Below are 20,962 nucleotides of genomic sequence, written 5' to 3' on the forward strand. Positions count from 1 at the left end.
AATTTGCAGTCTAATAAGTCCAAGGCTTTAGAAAATGCACTTGACATACATATAGCCATGCAAGCGAGAATCGTAATCACAGTTTGTCCCAATATGTAAACGTTTTAGTATCAATAACATTAGAATCGGTAAGAAATATCGTAGATTTAAATTTTCAAGTTGAACTATCGATACTTTAATACGATATAAGCATCAACAAGAAAAAGAAATGAAAATAACAATTGGAAGCGCGCCGCGTGTAAATAATAGTAAAAGCCGCAGCATCGCTTAAATGGGACACATAAATCTCTTAATATTAACATTACTTATTTTAATTACCGACTAAACGTACTGCATCTGCATGTGCTGCACAAGTAGGTAATAATAAAACAGATTTGACCGCAAGAGCCAGAGCAAGAGAGAGCGTCAAACAGCTTTGCCTGTGTGTGCGTGAGTGAGTGGTCGGAATCAGACGGTGAAAATAATCGTGGCAAAAGCGACGGCGACATTTTATACACGTATCAGAAGCAAACTCAACGTGTTTTGAGAACGTTGTATTGGACGCGTTGTGGCCGTACATACACATATACATACATACATACACATATCTATTGAAAGAAGTTTGTGTGTTTATATATGTACATGCGGGCGCGAAATTAAAACGCATACTAAAATCTTGAAACGCAATTGAAAGCAAAATCCTAACTTTAAAGCTTTGTGTAAGTAATAAATCGCTTTGCGTTTTTCGCCCGGCGGCGAATGAGCTGTTGGCTCGTGATAGTTCCTTTGTAAGTGTGTTTGTGAGTGTGAATTGGCAAAAGCGCAACTACAAAACAAAAAACATGTGCATTAGTGTGTAATTTGGTGAAAGTTAAAAATTAAAATAACCCAATTAGCGTTGGCAATCATGGATTAGTTAAAGTGATTAAGCGCCACTCAAATTCTCAATGGGTTATTACGCCAAAAAAAATCTGTGTGTGATTATGTTTAACTAAAATGTTGCATTGGCTAAAAACAAAGTAAAATAATTGTTTACTAATTAATTTCATGTTTAATAATACATTTGTTTGGTGTTTATTACATGTGCGCGCTCCTCTCTCTCTCTCTCTCTCGCACTCTCTGCCTCGCTCTCTCTTCGCTCGCCTACGCTCGTTTGCCAATGCAAATAACGGCATTCCAAACACAACGACGCAAAAACTCTGGAAATTACTATAACCGTTTGCAAATACAGCAGGTAAGCTTTTAAATTCATATAACGGTGTCTATGTCGTATGCAACTACATAGTTAGCTACATACGTTCTGCCGCTGCCTCTGCCTCTGCCTGTCCATCGCTCAGCTGACACAGGTCACACGCACAAACAGACAGAGACGTGCATTATCTCTCTCTTACTCTGACGGATTCCCTTTGCCGGCGCGGCGGCTCGAATGTCACGCCACCTGATCAATGCCCGTGTCGGAAATACAAATGGAGCTCCCCCCAGGCAGCCGCGCTGTCCACTTCTTAAGTGTTTTATGATGGCATTGCCACTTTAAATTTTAACAAGTTGCAATTGCGGTAAACAACGCACGTTGACCCAGTTTCAATTTGCGAGAGAGAGAGCGGATGCATTGAGCAACACGCTGCATATGCATTATGCAATGCAGCCAATGGCAACCGAATAAATAGAACAAATGATTTGTTTATTTATCTATTGATTTCTGTCTGCTTGTCAATTATACAAATTTAAAAAAGTTGTCAGCTCTCATTCCAAATAGAATATCACAATGTATGCAATCAATGTATACAAAAATGCACGTTGTGCCGTTAGTTACAGTTAACCACAAATCAAAAATGATTTTAAATATGCTTACAAAAACAAAGCTCTCTCAATTTCTGCTCTGTGCTCTCTGGCGCTCTCTTATGCTGCCCAACCATTTCCCCTATTGGCCGCGTGCACGTGCATCACTTTCTTGTCAAAATATGCGCACGCTCTCTTCCAGACTGGAGAGAGACCAGCTAGCTGACTCAGTCGCTCTTCTACTCCCACACTCTCTTGTCTGCTCGGTTTATTATACCAACTGAAAATCATGCGAGTTTTGCTGTGCTTGCTCTTCTTCTGCTGCGCATTGTGGGTCGCTGCGGGGTCATGTGTGCTGTGGATGTGTCATATGTTTCTGTTGTTGTTGCCATTGCGACGGCGCTCACTGACCAGCTGAGCGGAGCCGAGCGATGGCCCATGCAAATGCTGATGCATTTTCAATGACGCGTTGGCGAGCTGATTTCTGATTTTTGATTTCTGGGGTGCGGCTTTGTTATGGCCCGGAAGCATGTGCCCTTGCAGTCGTTTATCACTTGCGGCGGGCACGTTAAGTAGCGCACATTTCACCAGTTGGTTTAGTTGGACGATTCCATGTACATGTGAGCGAAAACTGAAGTTTGGCATTTACATTTTTTATTTGTGCTCAACATATTCTGTGTACAGTTGCCTTTTCACAGAACTGTTATTGTAATGAATATATATTGCATGTGCTTTCCGGTTGTGTTAAAGAAACATTATTATTTACAATTACTTTCAAATTGGAAAATTCATTCAATTCATCTCAGATATTTTTAAGACTTTTCATAAATACTTCTTTATACTAACACCCTCAGTCCTTTTCCGTCTGGCATTTATACGCGCATACATACACATGTATGTCTGCGATAACATACATGTATGTATATGTGTATGTAGCGTTTGCCGGTCGCAGCTTTCATTCATGGCCAAACCCAATTGTCAAAAGCAGAGCAGAGCAGCGGGGCCAAGCAGCATTGAAACATTGTAAGCAACGTGCTCTTTGACCTTTTAGCCCGCCGCCACAGTTAATGAGACGGCTGCGAGAGCGCGTGCTCTCTTCGCCTTCGCCCTGTGCTCTTGTACAGTTGACGTCTACGTCAACGTCAGAGGCATTGCAACCCATTGCCATGCTATTCGCCCTCTTTCGCTTATTTCGCCCTATTCGCCGCACTTTTGTTGTGCTGTTGCTGCGCAACATTTCCCCTGAAACTCGTACGATTTTCAGCTGGTATATCCAAAAGCAAAAGAAGGCGAAGAAAACGTGCCACGACATGTTGCCGCACCAACCCTCAACTGATTTTCCTGCACCCATTGACTTTTTGTCTGGCGCTTTTCTTTTTATGCCGTTGCAGTTGCCGTTGCCGTTGCCGTTGCTTTTGGGGCCCAGCAGAAATAGTCACGCGATTTCTATGTAACTACATGAACATATGTATGTATGTATGTATGCATGTATGCAGACTTTTACTCTGTAGTGCATTTTAGATCCGGTAACAGGGCACCGCAGATTCAACTAACTGAAGGATAAATCGTAAAAGCTAGAATGCTTAAGTTGGAAGATGAGGCTTTTGGAAATTCCACCCGCAAGTGTGGAAAAAGCGTGCAAAACGTTGTATGAAACATTTTTATTTATTAGATGGATGCTTTGAAAAGTTCAAAGTTAGAGAGAGTAGACGTGATCGATCTGGCGAGATCTCTCTCTCTCTCTCTCTCTCTTTCTGAGGCATCTCCCAACAACGTACTCCTTAAACTTCTACTTAAACTTCGTCCATATGGAAGAAGAGTGACAGCTATTTATATATCCCGCTGCTCATGTTAAAGCCATTGGCTGGCGTATTTTTGGCTTAATGAAGACAAAGTAGGAACATAAAGAAAATTTATAGAAAATTCATTTCATATGCGTTCCACATTTTGAAGCAAACCCACCTCTTCTTGGTGAAAAATTATGTGTAGCTTATCCAAACTTTTTTTTTAAAAACTACGGAATGACTTGAAAGATATGTGTTTCACAATGACATACGGCTCGATTTCCATTTGCTGCGTGTGGGAAATGGGTGGAATATGGGCGGAAAATGGGTGGAATTATTATTCGATACAACGGAAAAGGCCGGGAAATGCCAGCTAGTGCTTAATATGTATGTGGACATGCCAATGCGTATATTTGCCAGAAGATTCAACAAAAAGTTTCTGCAACCAATGCTAACTTATTTACATAAAAATATATGTTAATATGTAAATATGTATTAAGTGTGAACACTTTATCAGCTGCAATTTTAAGACACCTCTCTCTCTCCTCTCCTCCCCTCTCCTCCCCTCTCCTCACTTCTCCTCCTCAGTATCATTATCTCACTTTGAGTTATTAACAAATCTAGTGCTCACCTTGTGTTTATTTACTCGACTTTGCTCTTTAAGGGTGACCATTTTTTTTATAATTTTATTAAAACTCTGTTGCAAGTGAGGTATTTTCAGAAGTAAAATCTTATGTAATGTGGCTTGCAGGTTTCTTAGGTCTAATTAAAATAAGTTTAACCCACTTAGGCCACTTCAGGGCTATTATTAGGCCGTGGTAAGCTTTGTTTTTCCTGTTCCAAAAATAACAGTATTTGGTTCCAAAAATACATGAATGAATATGGAAATATAGAATTCGATTCATAATATGTAATATTAGCAATTTTTTTAGGGAAGAACATATGCATGAGGAGAGAGCGTTAGTTCAAAAATGTTGTTTTCACAAACATACGGAAATGAGCTGCTCATCCGTTAGATATGTAATTAATAAGGGGTATATAAATAGTATCTGTGGGGCGTGAATAAATCCGCATTTTGGCATACAATACTAAACACGTTTGTTTCTGAAGACCTCACACTGATGAACAATCAACACACACACATACACACACACACCTACACACATTTAAACTATGTTTGCTTTAGTCACGACGTTGAAATGTATGCGAAAAGATTTTCTAACCGGTTTTGCCAACGGGCATCGAGTTGCCCGTATTGCCGTATCGTATTTTTATAATGCATTAAACCGGCCTTTTGCGACGTGCTTGTGCTCTCTGTAATCATGATCATTGCCAATGTGTTGTTTATCTTGTGGAAAATTTTCACTTTGCATGGCACGTGCTTTACAGGGTAGAGAGTACAGGGTTGGGGAGACTGGGAAAGCTGTCTGTGATGGTCACTCTAAAGATAACTACACGCATACTTGTCTAGGTCACTTGCATGTGTGTGTGTGTGTGTGTGTGTGTAGTTGAGCATGCGTCGACGTTGACGTCAACGTCAGTCCCACATCACTTTCCCACACACTCATGCATGATCGCCCATTGCCTTGCCGATGTGATGGCAAGCAGAGCGAGAGGCAGGCGAAATGAGCGAGTGCAAAAGAGAGTGCGAATAACAGGCAGCACTGTCTGCCTACTTATCTGCTTGCTGTTGTTGTGTTTGTGTGAGCTTTTGCTCTCGCTCTTGCTCTCTCTCTTTTCGTTTGGGCGGCGTGCTGCACTTGCCGGCAATCGAATTTATTTCAATTCTCCCACACAATCTTCGGTTTGTGTTTGTTTGTTTTGCATACTTGTTGCTCTTTCTCTTTTCAGTTTATGAAATATTCAGCGCTTTAAATTTATGATTATTGTTGTTTTATTTCAATCTTGCGCGAGCATTCTTCTCATTTTATGTGCGCTCAATAAGCTGCATACAAAAACTAAAAAAAAAAAAAAAAAATAAAATAACTACAGAAATTATTTTTATTTCGGACTTTGACACAGTCATACGATGATTTTCTTACCCCATTTGAGCAAATGAGATAGAGCGAGTGAGCGAGCGAGCGGGCGAGAGAATTAGGAAACACATAGACAATGACAAAGAACAGTTGCTCTCATTTTTGATCACAGGTCATTTGAGCATTATATGTGCAATAATACATATGTGTGTGTGTGTGCGTATATGTATGTACATGTATGTACGCAGGAATATGCATATGCACATGTATGGAGAATCATTGACCGCCGCCTTCCCTGCACCCGTCAATGTCAAGGCAGCTCGCGTGTCATCGATATGCTGATGATTAACGAGCACCGTTACATGCCGTTTCGAATTTAGCACCTTGGTTGAATGTTTATGGTCTTGCTGCGAATGCCAAAGTTCAAGTGACTGCGCAAGCTATTTGCGCAATCAAGTTTGTTGGCGCAACAAGGCAGCAATTGCTGTGTGTGAGCTGATGTCAATAAATAAATTAACTGTAAAACTTATATCATTGCAGCAAATACAAAAAAAATGAGATATTTCTTATTCAGAAAAATCATTTATCATTATTTCTAATGACCAAAACGTTGTTTGTGGGCTTATTTGATCGACTTTTTTTTTAGGCATAAACATTGAGTTTTACTGCAATTTTTTGTTACAGTAGGCGGAAACTGTTAAAATAGTCATGAAAGTATATTTTATTTAGTTAACAGGCACTTTGCAAAGTTAAGTTAAAGAAAATGTGGTCAAGTAAAAAAATACAATATTTATATTTATTAGTCCGACGAATGCATATTAACATGTACAAACACACATATTAACATGTACAAAGCATGTGAGCGCATTAGTTAGTTAGTCTAATAAACATTTGTCGTTCTATTTTGTTATTAGATTGTTTTTAGATTTGTGAAATGTTTCTATTTGAACTTTTCTTCAATATTGGCGGCATTTGCATTGCTAATGATGCTTATTAATAAGCTAGTCTTACTTGTTTTTTTTTTTTTTTTATTTATTTGTGGAACATTTACATAAATTTGTTACTTCACCTGACCTTAATTACCCGTTACGTACGGGGCATACAAATTACAAAGGTGCTCATTTCGAAAAATGTTAAATTTGCATGTGTTGTGCAAATGTTATTTCAAAGTCTGGCACTAAATTCTGAGTTTTTTTTTTTAATTATTAATCAGTTCAGGCCAGATAGGTTGAATTGGCAATTTAAAACATTTAACAGCAAGCGCTACAATAAATATTATTTAATTATAGAAAGTATTTTTTAAATTTGAAAAACTTTTGTTTTCTATAATCACCTACCTTTTTACCTGTGATTGCTTATAACGGGGCAAAGCTAAGCGGTTGGGATCAAAGTTTTTGCTCAAATTTTAAGAAGTATTTCACATTTGTCACAGAATTCAAGTTCGGTTGAAAGAATTTTTGGGAGATTGGCATCAAAGCCCTTCATAGGAACTTAACGAAAAAGTATTTCACCCGCAACAGTGGAATATTGGTGGATTGGGAATCATTTTCAAATGTAAGTTTGAGACGCGTTTCACACTCTTTGTAAAATCCGTCCCTCTTAGATGATAAATGCGGGCGAAATTCCTTTATTAGTGCACAGCTTATAATTTGATTTAGTTTGTTTTATTTGTAAGTCAAGTGAGTTAGTCTCGTTATTTATGGGCGGGCACGTGGTCAATTTGAAAAGGTTTACAATAACATAGGCTAGGCTCGGAATAGTTCACACAATAACGTATCCAAATATTTGTGCTTTGGTATCGTTCTACTGTTTCAAGCTCGATTACCTGGGACTTTGCACCGAACTTGGACTTTGTGAGCCGTGCAATTGGCCTGCTGCGTGATTGTGATTATCGACATGAAACTCTTGAAACTCTGTCGAGTTGGGCAAATAATATTTTGGCTGATGTCAGTGAAATCACAACGCCGTCAACATGCACAAATGCACTTTCAAGTTCGAGGCTGGCTGTCAAGCCAGTCTCTCGGTTGCATTTCCAGTTAGTCGAGCATGACGTCTAGCCCACAATTCACATTGGCTCAATGATTTCCACCAATCGTATTTGTTGTTGTGTTCGTTGTGCCGTGTATGCAAAAGCCAAATGGTCCGCTGTTTTAAAAAGTGGAAAACGCGCATTTTGCACACGACAAACAACAACAAAAGAAAACAAAAACATGCCACAAGCCATCTTTGGCATGCCGAAGTCTAAATACCCTTGCAAACATAAGTTCTATAAAATGTGCTTTTGTTGATAAACTTTAGCCTATTATAAAGCTTTCTCAGGCAGCTATTCGATATGGGAGTGCGATCCAGGATAGCCAGACATGAACTTCATGGAATTGAAGACATCTCCTTCCATGCGTTGCACATTCCGTGACAAAAAGATTCGAATGCCTCGTAAGGGTAGATCGACTTGTATAAATACAAATTGGCGCAATAACAACAAATTGAAAATGTTTATAACGGCTGCATACGCAGTGTGTATAATAAAAACGGTGCCCGCAATTGTTTTAATCAAAGCAATTAAAATAGTTTCACCTAATGCTCAGATTGGCAGTGAACGAGTATTAAAACCTGATACTTAACGTTGAACTTTGAAATGAAAGCGGGAATAAATTGAATTGAGCAGACCTGCAAATATGTATTTGCCATAACCGAGCATATCTCACATCCCATCTGTTATGATAATGACAATCTATTTGGGTTCGCTGCTCCACTCGCACAGCACTCGTCTATCTCGGGCGATTATAGTTAGCAGAACGCATGAAAGGGATTATCTAAACCGACTGATTAAATCAGATGTGCCGCTCGTTTAGCAGCCGCAACACTTTTTCACTTGTCCAACATTTGAGTGGAGTGTGCTTGGGCGGTTCGGGGAGCTGGGTACAAAGTGCCTCCGAATATGTTGCTGTCGTTCAAGTGATACGTGTCTCATTTCCTGATTGTCTTAATCCAGAGCATGTTTGCATAACTGTTTGGCCAGCTGTTCGGCGGTGGTGTCGTCGTCGTAGTTTGATTCTTATGATTCCATTTAGCTGCAATTTAACTTTGATCAGGGTCACGATCGTCGCACACGCGGCGGCGTGTACGTTCAAAGTTCAAAACTTGGACCCGTGTGCCTACAAACTTGCCTGAACTCAATCTATTCTGTTTGCATACAATTTTCATTCATTAGCCTACAATTTGGCGATTGCAATGGCTTGCAAATTGTGACAATGTGCCAACAACTTTCGCTCAAGTCGTTCTGCTCCCCATGGGCAGAGTGCTTGCTGCAACTTAACCTCCAGTTGGGTTGGATGCCACAGGATGCCTTCTCTACTATGCTGCACACTTTGCTAAATGTTATCTTGACGATCATCGGTGCTTATAGTCCGATTCTAAGAGAGCTTCAATATGGCAGCCACATAGTGTGCAATTAACTTATGCGTGCGTCGATCTAGGAAGCTACAAATTTGTGGAATTCCCAAAAAGTCAATATTTGAGCTCTAGATTCACCAAATTTTTCATGTATTCTCTCGCTTAGAGATCTAAAATATATCCTTTTCTGGTTATGAAGAAAAGAAAACATAATTTTTATTTCATTTCTTTACATTTGTTGTTTACGCCATATGTATGTCAATAAATTTTCTAAAAGATCGGACCACAAGCACCGAATCTATTCAAGATCTATATATACATATGTATGTATATGTTTCCCATATATTATATTTATTTTTTATATAAAATTCCCATAGTGTGGATATTTTAGAAAAATGCTTATGTGTTTGTAAAGGAAGCTTGTCGCGGAGCTTAGGGTATCTTCTATTCGGGCACTTCTCTCAAGAGCACTCTTGTTTTTCTTAATCTGTTTTTGCTATACGATAAAGACAGATTAAATATTGCATTATTTTAAAGAAACACTAATCGCAAAATCTTTTTATTTCAATGTTGTCAACGAGAAATATACGAATCTTATCAATTTTTAATGGATTTGGGGTAAACAATGCACTTGATTTTACGGATTTAGACTGAGATAGAACTACATGCATACATTTAGCCGGGGGCTCTTTCTCGCTTATCAGTTGACCATAAAAGTCTGGGTAAGTTAGTAACTTATTCCTATTTCATCTTTAGCCTTACAGTTCGAATTATGTTTAAAGTTGTAGTAAGAGATATATTTTTGCTCTTGCTTTATTCGCTTGCGAAGCACATCTTTTCGCATATATATTTATTTAATAAAATTAGTCATCTTAATTTTTTTTCCTAAAATTGAAGCGTAAAAGATTGAAGTAGCTGTCGAATTTTGCATTTATATTGTGTTTCGACGTTCATAAACAAAACACGTTTGGAAAAAGCGTCTTTCTTGTTATTTATGTTATTGTTTTCGCTGGCGTGGTTCAATGTACGCGGCCGTAAACAAATACCATCTGTAAAGCCGAGAGGGCTGAAGGATGACGACAAGAAGAAGAAGCAGAAGAGTTTCCTAAAGAGCTGCCCGTAATAATAATAATCAATTCGTCCAAATATATTAAAAAATTATACAATTTGTTAAACTTTATCGCTTCATAGCGTTGAACTTTGCTCGATTTTGGCAATGCGTTAATCAAGCCGGCAGATTCTGAAGAATTTTTAGCTTTGGATATCAGTTTCATATTGCCGACGCAATCGGTGTAGACCTTGCTGTGGACTTTGTCCAAGCGATTGCCATTAGAAATTGTTAATAACTTGTTTACCAATGTATTTGTTGTTCAAGCCAAACAAGCCCAACAATAGTTCTGTGTGTCTTCTGTAGTAAATTTGAGTCCATTCATGGGGCGCGACCTATGTCAATTTGTAGCCTAGAGAAGCAGAAGTAGAAAAAGGCGAATGTTACACGCGTGAGATTTCTCTGGCATTTCTAGCGTATTATGCAACACGAATTTGACTGTCTAAATTTAATTTCTATGCTATCTTTAAATATAGATACACACAAATGTGTGTGTGATCTGCTTTGTATCTGTATCTCGGTTCTTGTTGTTTTTTTTATTATCAGTTTTTGGCCAAACACCAAGACCGCAAGGCGAAACCGTAGAACTTGTTTTCTGTTTTGTTTAAATTCAAATTTGTATATTCAACTTTTTTTTTTTGTCTTTTATTTTCTTCTCATTTAATGTTTAATGAAATGCTGCTCAGTAGTATTATAAATGATTTAAGCCATATACATATTTTAAATGGAATAATATGCTAATCGTGGAAAGGGGAAAGAGACCACGAAGGTTAGCCAAGTGGTTTTTCGTTCTTGTTGATTTAGGATATTTGTTACTTGAAGCTTTTTCTGTTTTCCTCTACACACATTTACCGCATTCGCATTCAAGTTTCTTATCAATTGAAAATTGAAAACGTGTCAAGCTAAGAATACCCATTGCCATTGGTGAGAGCTATTCTAACATCTTATTGTTTTTGCCCTATTGCCATATCTATATGTAAAACACAGACCATATTGATTGTCTAATCATTGTCATTATTTTCATTACATAAATGCGTATCTGTTTTCTCTCTCTCATTTTATTGTAGGTAAATGAAACATCAAAGCAACTGCAGCTTGAAAAGTGGCATCATCGTCTAAATGTTGCATCCATTTGTTTGTCCGACCTGTTTTAGCTAACTACGTAGAATCCGCATTACGCATTGAGCATTACGCATTACGCATTACGCATTACGCGCTTTTCCATCAACGCAACTGTACTTGGAGTACGCTTGGAGTGGCAACAAGGACGCGAAATAGAGAATAGAGCGCTATCTAGAATTTCTCCCCTTGTCTGTGTCGCTCCGTCTCAGCCGCTGGCCTTGCCACAGTGAAGCTCGGCAAGATGTTCATCGAAGATGATGCCCAGTAAGTACTCTCTCATTGAACTATCTAATTGCCCAACCTTTACGTAAGTCATGTCAACATTTGCTTTAATTTGTGTAAGCTTTTACGTAGCGAAAGATGTGAGAATGGATGAGATTCGCGCTATCAGAACAAGTCAAATGTGTTTTGAATTTGAGCAGGAAATTCTGAACAATTTGATTATTTTTTAAATTTAATAATATCTTTTAACACTATCATTACCTTTTTCTAATACTTAGTTAAAAGTCTGTTAAAAAAAAAAACATTCAAAAATATAATCTCGTTCTTGGTCTGATATGCGAGAACATCTATATAGTTTCTCTAGATTTTGATATTATTTGTTGATATCTCTAGAGGTCTTCTTCTTCTTCTTCAAATCTTTCAACAATATTCATCGATGAAACAGAATTTTTAGAGATTTTTTCGGAGTTGTGTTTCCGAAACTAAAAGCAAGCCATCTATATATCATATATCTTATTATATCTTTCCGTTCATTTTAATGTTAAACATATTTTAAACACGATTAATTGTGAATTCAAGCATGTGATTGTACCTAAATTGTGTTTCACATTAAAACACATGCCATTCGTCAATTTAATAAAACAATAACCCCAAAAAACTTGAAATACCATTTATAGCCAGTTCTCATCTTTACGGTCGGATGGTTTTTGGTTAAAAGTGCACAACAGATCATTCCGAAATCATAATACATTATCTTTGGAGCTTTTTTTATACTAGATCTCTTGACAAAAACTAGAGACTAACTAACTAAAGACCAGAAGAAAAAAACAGAAAGCAGAGGATTAAATACAATTGTAGATATTTGGCTTAATGCTGAGTTGGGTGAAAATATTCTGCAAAACTAAATATTTTGTTATTAATATCTCATTTTTCGTATAATATGAACGACCTACTTTTCGAGCAACGTTTTTATGGCAGCCATATGATATATTGGTCGCTATATAGTATATATTTGGTACATATGTCCAAATAGGCCGGATCGGACCAGTATATCATGTATATAAACCTGACCGGACTCCACGTTTATTAGTTTCTCTAAGATCCCTGTAGACTACATAACTATATAAACATGGACGTACTATTTTATAGCTCCATAGGGAAGAGAAGAGGAGAGAACATTTTTTTGTTATTGATTAAAACACAGCACTTACGCACTTCAATATATTAAATATCTGCCAAACGTTATCAAATCTTGTTACTATATCATATAGCTTCAATAGCAACAGTCGATCGGCTTAAAGGGTATTTAGTCTTCGGCATGGCAACGATAAACCATGCTGATATTTTAAGTCTAATATTTTTAATTTGTTTTTATTGGCGATTAAAGATAAACAGTATTTGTAGGAACTTTTAGCCAAGATAAATATAAAAGTGGTAAATAACTGTAGTGCACGAATATTTAAATTTGTGATAAGATTGCGAGCCAATTATTTGATGCGCTATAAATGGAAATTTGATTAGCAAGTCGAGCGACTAAACGGGAGTCATATTTTTCCAGCTGGGATCAAATTTTGTAAGTAATCATGGAAAGCTTAGGGCTCCTCCGTAACAAAGTGCCTGTTTTCACACTGGATTCACTTTTGACCAACTGACCAACAAACTGTGCCAATTAATTGACTTTAAGTCTCTGTTGCCAATGCCGCACAGTCGAGGGTCGTCCTAGATTAACGGGCGTAACACAGTCACTTGTGTGTGTCAAGTTCAGGGACGTGACGTAGTTTCGTGCTTTGCTTATCGCTGGAGCTCGCCTTATCAATTCTTTATGGCATAAGTATTTTTGCACTGATTGCGAGTATAATTAAAGCTTTCGCAAAGGCGTTCGATGTCTGCTTGCGCGCACTGTGAAATATCATTTGCTTAGAACACGTCTCTTCGGCGCTTGTCTATATTTATATCTAGCAATTAATATATTTCATGATAAATATTGCGTGACCTTCAATCTGGAAAATGATTATTAATAGCTGCAGCGAAAATCACGCTACTTGAGACTTTCAACCTGACTTATTTTATTCGCTTACCGTTTTGATAACGTGCTGGAATGTCAGTGCAAAGGTTGATAATTGAGTTCACATACAGCCGCTGATTAGCATGTTATTCACACACACACACACACACTCACCCACATGCATACAGACGCAAACGAAGCTCTAGGCAACAGCTTTACCTTATTATCTGCACTTCCACAAAGACGTAGTAAGGGCCGTTAATTGGCCGCAGGTGGGCGGTGAGATAGTGGCTTAGGCTGAAATTATTTAGAAAAGATATGAGCTTTGGTTTGCTTAAATTAAGAAATCAAATAGTAGTAAAATATAATCATATAAAGCGAACTATGCAAGTTATCTAATGATGATATAAAGCATGTGCCTATGATTTGGCTGCAGGTGGGCTGTAAGATTGTGGCTTAAACTGAAATTATTTTTGAATAGATATGACACTTACATATATCGATCTTTCGCGAACAGACAAGCTCATAATATAATAATACATATATATATATCAAGCCGAATAATAACTCATTAAAAATATATATTCAGAGAAAAATCTATATCAAGCGTGACAAATTCCGTGGGCTAATCTGGCTAATCTGTGCTGGAAATGAACTTAATCTCGAACGGTCGTTCACAATTTATTTTTCACATCATAAATCAGTTTGGCTTTAATCAACAATGGGCTTGACAAACGATTATTACTACGAGTATTTATTAGACTCCTAAAAAATATGAGTCTCTGTGACCCACTTTAACTCAAGTGGAAGATGCTAAGCAAGATCGATTATAATTTGATTATTGCCCTGTAAAAAGTCTGTTGCAGAAGACTTGGCGTTCAATTAGAAATGACAGAGTTACCTACATACAATGCCTCGACTGGTAGCTCCTGTCTGTAAGAGCTGTGTCGGCAATCTACGCGACGCTGACGGCGCTGATAAGAAGCAAAACGCTTTCCAGCGTCTTATCGCCTTGCGAGCAGCTGCAGTGTCGGCGAGTCGCAACCCTTTTCCAGTATTGGGCCCGAAAGATTCGTCAACTGAAATCAGTTAGCTTTCGGCTTGCGGCGCAGCTAGAACTAGAACTAGCGGCTTACTCTGCCCGATCCTATAAATACTATACTATCATACACACATAGGTACATAATGAGTAGAGAATTTCAGAGCAGATCTTGTGCTTCCCATTTGCATATCGGTACACACAGCTGCAGCAGCTGTAACTAATATAAAATGTAATTAACTTTAGTTTTGCGTTTTTCATCCACTTGCAGCATGGATAGCTTCTGGGTGCAGAGTGCACTGGGCGCCATCAAGGCGATTGCCTTTGTCTACGACATTATAACGCTGCCGGTTTATTTGGTAATACAGGCGCCATGGAAACGTCGACAGGACTCACGGCGAGTCAAGGTGAGTGAATTGCTTAAACGAAAGAATGGAGAAGCTGAACGAACTGAAATTTGGATTATTTTGTGCTTCATAGTATTATTTTAAATTTCGCCTTTTGATTTCTCAATAACCGCGTTTCATTGTCTTTAATCACATGTTTCGTGTACTTAATATTAATACTATTATATTTATATGCGGCTTCTGTAATTGTAGCTCTATTATTTCACAAATTGCACAGCCTCAGTTGCAGTTTAACTTGTTCGTCATGCAATGCTTTCCACATGCCGTATTTGCCTGTCGTTGTTTACGCAGTTTTAGCAACGAGTTCCCTTTAACAACATGCTAAGAAAGTGAACTCAAATTGAACAAATGTGTTAAAAAGATGAAAAGGGCCACGTCAGTTGTCAATGTTCTTAGCCGTACGAGCCTTCTATCTTGGCGTGATGCCAATCTCACGTTCTGCATTTTCTCTTAATATAAAGACGCTGGAAAATGTGAGCAATATTCAATTAATTTTCTTTTTACTGGTTTTTGCAATGTGTTGAATAGTATATAGTATTTTGAATAGTACCTTAGAGGGATTTACATTCCAATGGAAGCGTCTGGAGCTGTGGAAAGTATGGATCTAAGATTCTAGCGTAAAATCTATAGATTGTCCATATTAAGTGCTCTCTCAGAAGGGATTAAGTTTATCCTATCCAAGTTCAGATATATTCTGTTTATATAGACATCTAGACCAAAGCTAACAAATACAAGTTTCATATATTACTTGATCAAATTTTATTGAAATCGAATTTATATAGCTGTTGTGTAAAATAAAAGTTATTTGTTGAACGACTGATCTTGTAGGTTTTTACAGTTTCTTGTCAGTTGTAAGACAACGAAATTTATTAATATTTGATACATCGACGTTATTTGTCTACTCGTGACTTCTTTATGAAAAGATACTTGTCAATAAATTCAGTAAGAATGGCAATTATATTCATTTCATTAATTGCGATTTGTTATTTAAAGATTTGCGGCTTTGAATGAGCTCTATTGTAGCTGACGTTATGTGGGCTTAGTTTGTAATCCTTATATTATTTAAAAATACAGCATGTGTGTGTAGTGGCATGCTAATACATTGTACTAACAATGTGAATCATTGCATGCAAGTTTTCTGTGAACTGGTGACATAGTCAGCATTGATAACTCTAGCCACAAACCTACAGTTCATTTCCACAATCAGTTATCGGCTATCTAAAGCGTGATAAGGCTGGAACCAAGCGGTTGTTGAGCAAGAAATAAAAGGAAATGATATGTACTATAAATTTTATAGGTAAATCAAATGCAAATGATTAAATGGAAATACGAAGCTTTAAAACCAAAATACTTTTTCGTTATATGCTACAAAGCTAATTGGTATTTTTACCCTCCTACACTCCTCGCAGGCCACGCCCATAAGCAAGAAATTGTTGGTCGATGAGTCCTCCAAGTACGCAGCGGATGACATTGAGGTTTTATCATTTGCATACGTGTTTTATTACATAAATTGGTCTTAAAGTTTTGGTGTCTGTGCCATCTACGGGTTCTACCAAAAACGTTCAACACGCCCACCCAGCGCACACACACTCCACTTATCAGTCAATAAAACATATGTAGATCCATACTAATTGCACTTACTTCTCGTATGGGTACCTTAGCTTCCCATCCAAACCACCAAGAACCTCGTTTTTTTGTACGCATGCTTGGTATCCCATTTAGTAGCATCGGTTTGATTGAAACTCGAGCTCTGGCTTACATTGTTTCTCACATTTGTGCTCATTACTTGCAGGCAAAGATTATCAAGAACGAAGAAACTGAGCTGACATACCGCACCACGGAACCGCCGCGGGATGTGCATGTGAAGATGCTGCAGGAGAACATCGATACGTTGGAAAAGGTTTTCAATTACGTGGCCAAGACGCACTCGACCAAACGCTGCTTGGGCACCCGCCAGATACTCAGCGAGGAGGACGAAACACAGCCAAACGGACGCGTTTTCAAAAAGTACAACATGGGCGACTATAAGTGGAAGAACTTTATCGAGGCGGAGCGTATGGCGGCCAGCTTTGGACGTGGATTGCGCGAACTTGGCCAGGCGCCGCGACAAAACATTGTCATCTTTGCTGAGACTCGCGCCGAGTGGATGATAGCTGCCCATGGTTGCTTTAAGCAGGCGATGCCCATTGTAACCGTCTATGCCACACTTGGCGATGACGGCGTGGCCCACTGTACGTATACTGAAACATGAAACTGCGACCATGTTCGGCATGCCGAAGATTAAATACCCTTGTAGTCAAATGGCGGACAGCTTGCCAATTTACTTGGTCAAAATACCTCGAAGAACATTTCCCAAATATATCTATTTTCGATCGTTGCTTCCTATAGAGCTATTTATCGTAAACAAGTCCGATGTTGATACTTTGAGCTCTTAGCCGTGGCTTCACTCACGGAAGGCTAATGCCTCTATATGTACATTAAAGAAGAGAGAGTAGTCGACGAGATACCCTGAACAAAGCACTCTGCTTGACGCGTGGTTTTCTCTGCAGCTGTGATTTTCCCCCTAGCCCCACACTATAGAAAAGGGGCGTTTGTTATTATCTTGCTTATTTATTGTATGCATAAATATGGCATCCAAATATTTGTAACAGAAAAGCCCCATGGTAAACCACCAATTTTGGGTGGAATAAGGGGAAGGTGTCAAATAAGTGAAATGCTTTGGTTCCGTGAATTTGAGAGATAAGCTCTGATGCTCATAAAACAGGATTTCGATATCGAATCAATTAAATATCAATTGTATATGGACGGACATGGTCATATCGACTCGACTAAAGAATTTATATGCAATGCATGTGGTCGGAGATGCCTCTGTCGGTTTAACAAACATTGTAAAAATTGATTTCTCACTTTCTTGACTTTTTTTTTAGGCATCAGCGAAACCGAAGTAACCACTGTCATCACCTCGCACGATCTGTTACCGAAGTTCAGGACTTTGCTGGACAAATGCCCAAATGTCGACACCATCATTTATATGGAAGATCAGCTGCACAAGACCGACACAAGTGGATTCAAGGAAGGTGTTAAGATTCTGCCATTTGCTCAAGTTGTAAAAATTGGAAACGACAGCAAGTTTGGTATGTTTAAATGCGGCTAGACATAAATAAATAAATCTAGGATAAATGTATTAACTGTTAGCTTTTGATCAACTGCTAACTGTTCATTTTATTCATCCACAGAGAACGTGCCACCAAAGGCCGAGGACATTGCCATCATCATGTATACTTCCGGCTCAACGGGCACTCCAAAGGGCGTTCTGCTGTCGCACAAGAATTGCATTGCAACCATGAAGGGCTTTTGTGATATGGTTAGCATTTACCCGGAAGATGTGTTGATCGGTTTTCTGCCCTTGGCGCATGTGTTCGAGCTTGTCGCGGAGAGCGTTTGCCTGATGACTGGCGTCTCCATTGGTTACTCAACGCCGCTGACGCTAATCGACACGAGCAGCAAGATAAAGCGTGGCTGCAAGGGTGACGCCTCCGTGCTGAGGCCTACGTGCATGACTTCCGTACCTCTGATACTCGATCGCATCTCCAAGGGCATCAACGACAAGGTCAACTCTGGCTCTGCATTCAGGAAAGCACTCTTTAAGTTTCTCTACCAGTACAAAGTCAAGTGGGTACAGCGCGGTTATCAGACACCATTGATCGACAAGTATGAACGACATAGAGAAGATCTATAAAAACTATTTAATTAACATTTGATTTATTCTGCTCCTGATAGGCTGGTCTTCAAGAAGGTGGCTAAGCTAATGGGCGGCAGAGTGCGCATTATTATGTCCGGCGGTGCGCCGCTCTCGGCCGACACTCACGAACAGATCAAGACGTGCTTGTGCGTGGAATTGATACAAGGCTACGGCCTGACAGAGACCACATCTGGCGCAACTGTGATGGACTGTAAGTGCTCTGCCTTAATATTCAATTATAGTTTGCTATACAAACTATCAATATGCTTACAGATCGCGACATGACCTATGGACGGACTGGAGGACCTTTGACTGTTTGTGACATTCGGTTGGTTAATTGGGAAGAGGGCAATTATCGTGTTACCAACAAACCCTATCCACAGGGTGAGGTACTCATCGGTGGCGACTGCGTATCGCAAGGCTACTACAAACTGCCCGGTAAAACCAACGAGGACTTTTTTGATGAAGATGGACGCCGTTGGTTCAAAACCGGCGATATTGGAGAAGTGCAATCCGATGGCGTACTTAAGATAATTGGTATGTGCCAGTACACAATATGTACGCTAAAATCTGGGCTAAATGTTCCACTTGCCCGCAGATCGTAAGAAGGATTTAGTTAAGCTGCAAGCCGGTGAATATGTCTCCTTGGGCAAGGTCGAATCTGAGTTGAAGACGTGTGGCATTATTGAGAACATTTGCGTTTATGGTGATCCGACAAAACAATATACCGTCGCGCTGGTCGTGCCGAATCAGAAACATCTTGAAGAGTTGGCCGAACGGAATGGGCTTAAAAACAAAACGTTTGAAGAATTGTGCTCATCGGCAATCATGGAGAAGGCCATACTCAAGGAGATAAGCGAACATGCGAGGAAATGTAACTAATTAACTTATAAAATATATTGTTAAAGATTGTTTTTAATATTATATTCTTTCTGGTGCAGGTAAATTACAGAAATACGAGGTGCCTGCCGCCATTACGCTGTGCAAGGAAGTTTGGTCCCCGGATATGGGCCTAGTGACGGCAGCTTTCAAGCTGAAGCGCAAGGACATTCAAGACAAATATCAGCACGACATTAATCGCATGTACGCTTCATGAAAGTCAATGTACTAAAAAAACAGGAGCAGCAGCTTGAAGCCAATTGTGTACTAAATATAACAATTGTTTTAGTATAGCTCAAAAGAGGAAACATGCGTTATTGAAACCAAACTAGCTTAAGTACGAAAATATCTAAAAACCAAATAGACACACATCAACGGCTTCGCCTCTAAAGAGAAAATTTGTGTTTAGAAATTGATTGATTTTATGAGCTCTTTTGCTATTATAATAAAACATGTATTGAGTTTTTAGACTTATGTAGCTTAGTTTGGTTACTTTTGTTTTGTACCATGCTGTTGATGTTGATGATGGTGATGATGATGATGATAATGATGATGAATATGATTTTGATAATGATTACGAATGAATGACAATGATAATGAAAGAGTTGATAACGGTTACGATTGATGTACAGCTTTCGGTTTTTAGTACATTTTTGAGGCGAATGAAAAATTGCGTAAAATAATAATTATTTTTATAAAACACACAATAAACTAAGCTTAAGTGGTTGCCTAATAATTATGTACATACTTTACACATACACAATCGCGTATATAACAAAATCTAATACTAGATTTGAATATACATATATACATAAATATAGCGTACTTCTTAAAATTTAGTTTAATATATGGCAAATATTGAAGTAATGAATTGTAGCAAATATAAAAACATAAAGCGACATGTTCTGAATTAAAATGCTAAATGCAAATAAAAATTAATAAATTTCTTTACTTCTGCTGGGGTTAACATTTAAAACAAAGAGAATAAAGAGAGAGTGCACTAACTAAAAACCCTCCATATACACACAACTCATATGAAGGGCAAAAAACAATTGTAAAATGTACAATTTTTTAGGCAAATTTAATAAATGCAACAACGCGAATAAACTTTAAAGATCAATTGCAATTACAACTCAGCATCATAATCAGCATAAGAAAGACTTAGAGCTAAAGGAAAATAATAATGCCTAAACTATTAAGATTCGATTATTTTTTATGTGTGCAAATAGTTTTGATTAAATTGTAGTCATATATTTAGTCACGTATATCTTGTAGAAATGAGACGGTGCGTTTTTAAAACGAGGAAATTGATAATATTTTCAAAATACCGGAATAAACTTTCTGTACTAATTATATACATACTATTATGCATATTTTAGATAGCATATTTTATTTTATAGTTATATTAGATTGAGTTACACAAAAAGTCTTACATTAAGTATATTACATCATTGTACATTTGGGTGTATAAATATTGAGAATGATTAATAAATATTTAAATCCTTGAATATTTTTTGCGAATTAATT

The 20,962-nt window shown here is 38.2% G+C and overlaps 1 protein-coding gene across 5 annotated transcripts; it reads left to right on the forward strand.

The window, feature by feature from the left end:
- The first annotated feature begins 514 nt into the window (after positions 1-514).
- On the forward strand, positions 515-19,826 carry LOC115764556 (long-chain-fatty-acid--CoA ligase 3). 5 transcript variants are annotated; one of them, XM_030707681.1, is made up of 12 exons: positions 515-698; positions 1,211-1,213; positions 11,174-11,405; positions 14,679-14,814; positions 16,224-16,289; positions 16,607-17,045; positions 17,742-17,948; positions 18,051-18,525; positions 18,595-18,767; positions 18,830-19,093; positions 19,155-19,430; positions 19,498-19,826. In XM_030707681.1, the coding sequence occupies exons 3-12, from the start codon at positions 11,383-11,385 to the stop codon at positions 19,650-19,652; spliced, it is 2,214 nt and encodes a 737-aa protein (XP_030563541.1). In that variant the 5' UTR covers positions 515-698; positions 1,211-1,213; positions 11,174-11,382; the 3' UTR covers positions 19,653-19,826. The 5 variants fall into 5 exon arrangements, with proteins under 5 accessions (XP_030563541.1, XP_030563568.1, XP_030563578.1 ...); XM_030707718.1 differs by lacking the exon at positions 16,224-16,289 and having other exon boundaries at positions 517-698; XM_030707708.1 differs by lacking the exons at positions 1,211-1,213; positions 11,174-11,405 and having other exon boundaries at positions 14,676-14,814.
- Positions 19,827-20,962: the final 1,136 nt, after the last annotated feature.

The sequence above is a fragment of the Drosophila novamexicana genome, unplaced genomic scaffold (assembly GCF_003285875.2).
Source record: "Drosophila novamexicana strain 15010-1031.04,08,12 unplaced genomic scaffold, DnovRS2.1 tig00000008-arrow-pilon, whole genome shotgun sequence".
NCBI classification, from domain to species: Eukaryota; Metazoa; Arthropoda; class Insecta; order Diptera; family Drosophilidae; genus Drosophila; species Drosophila novamexicana.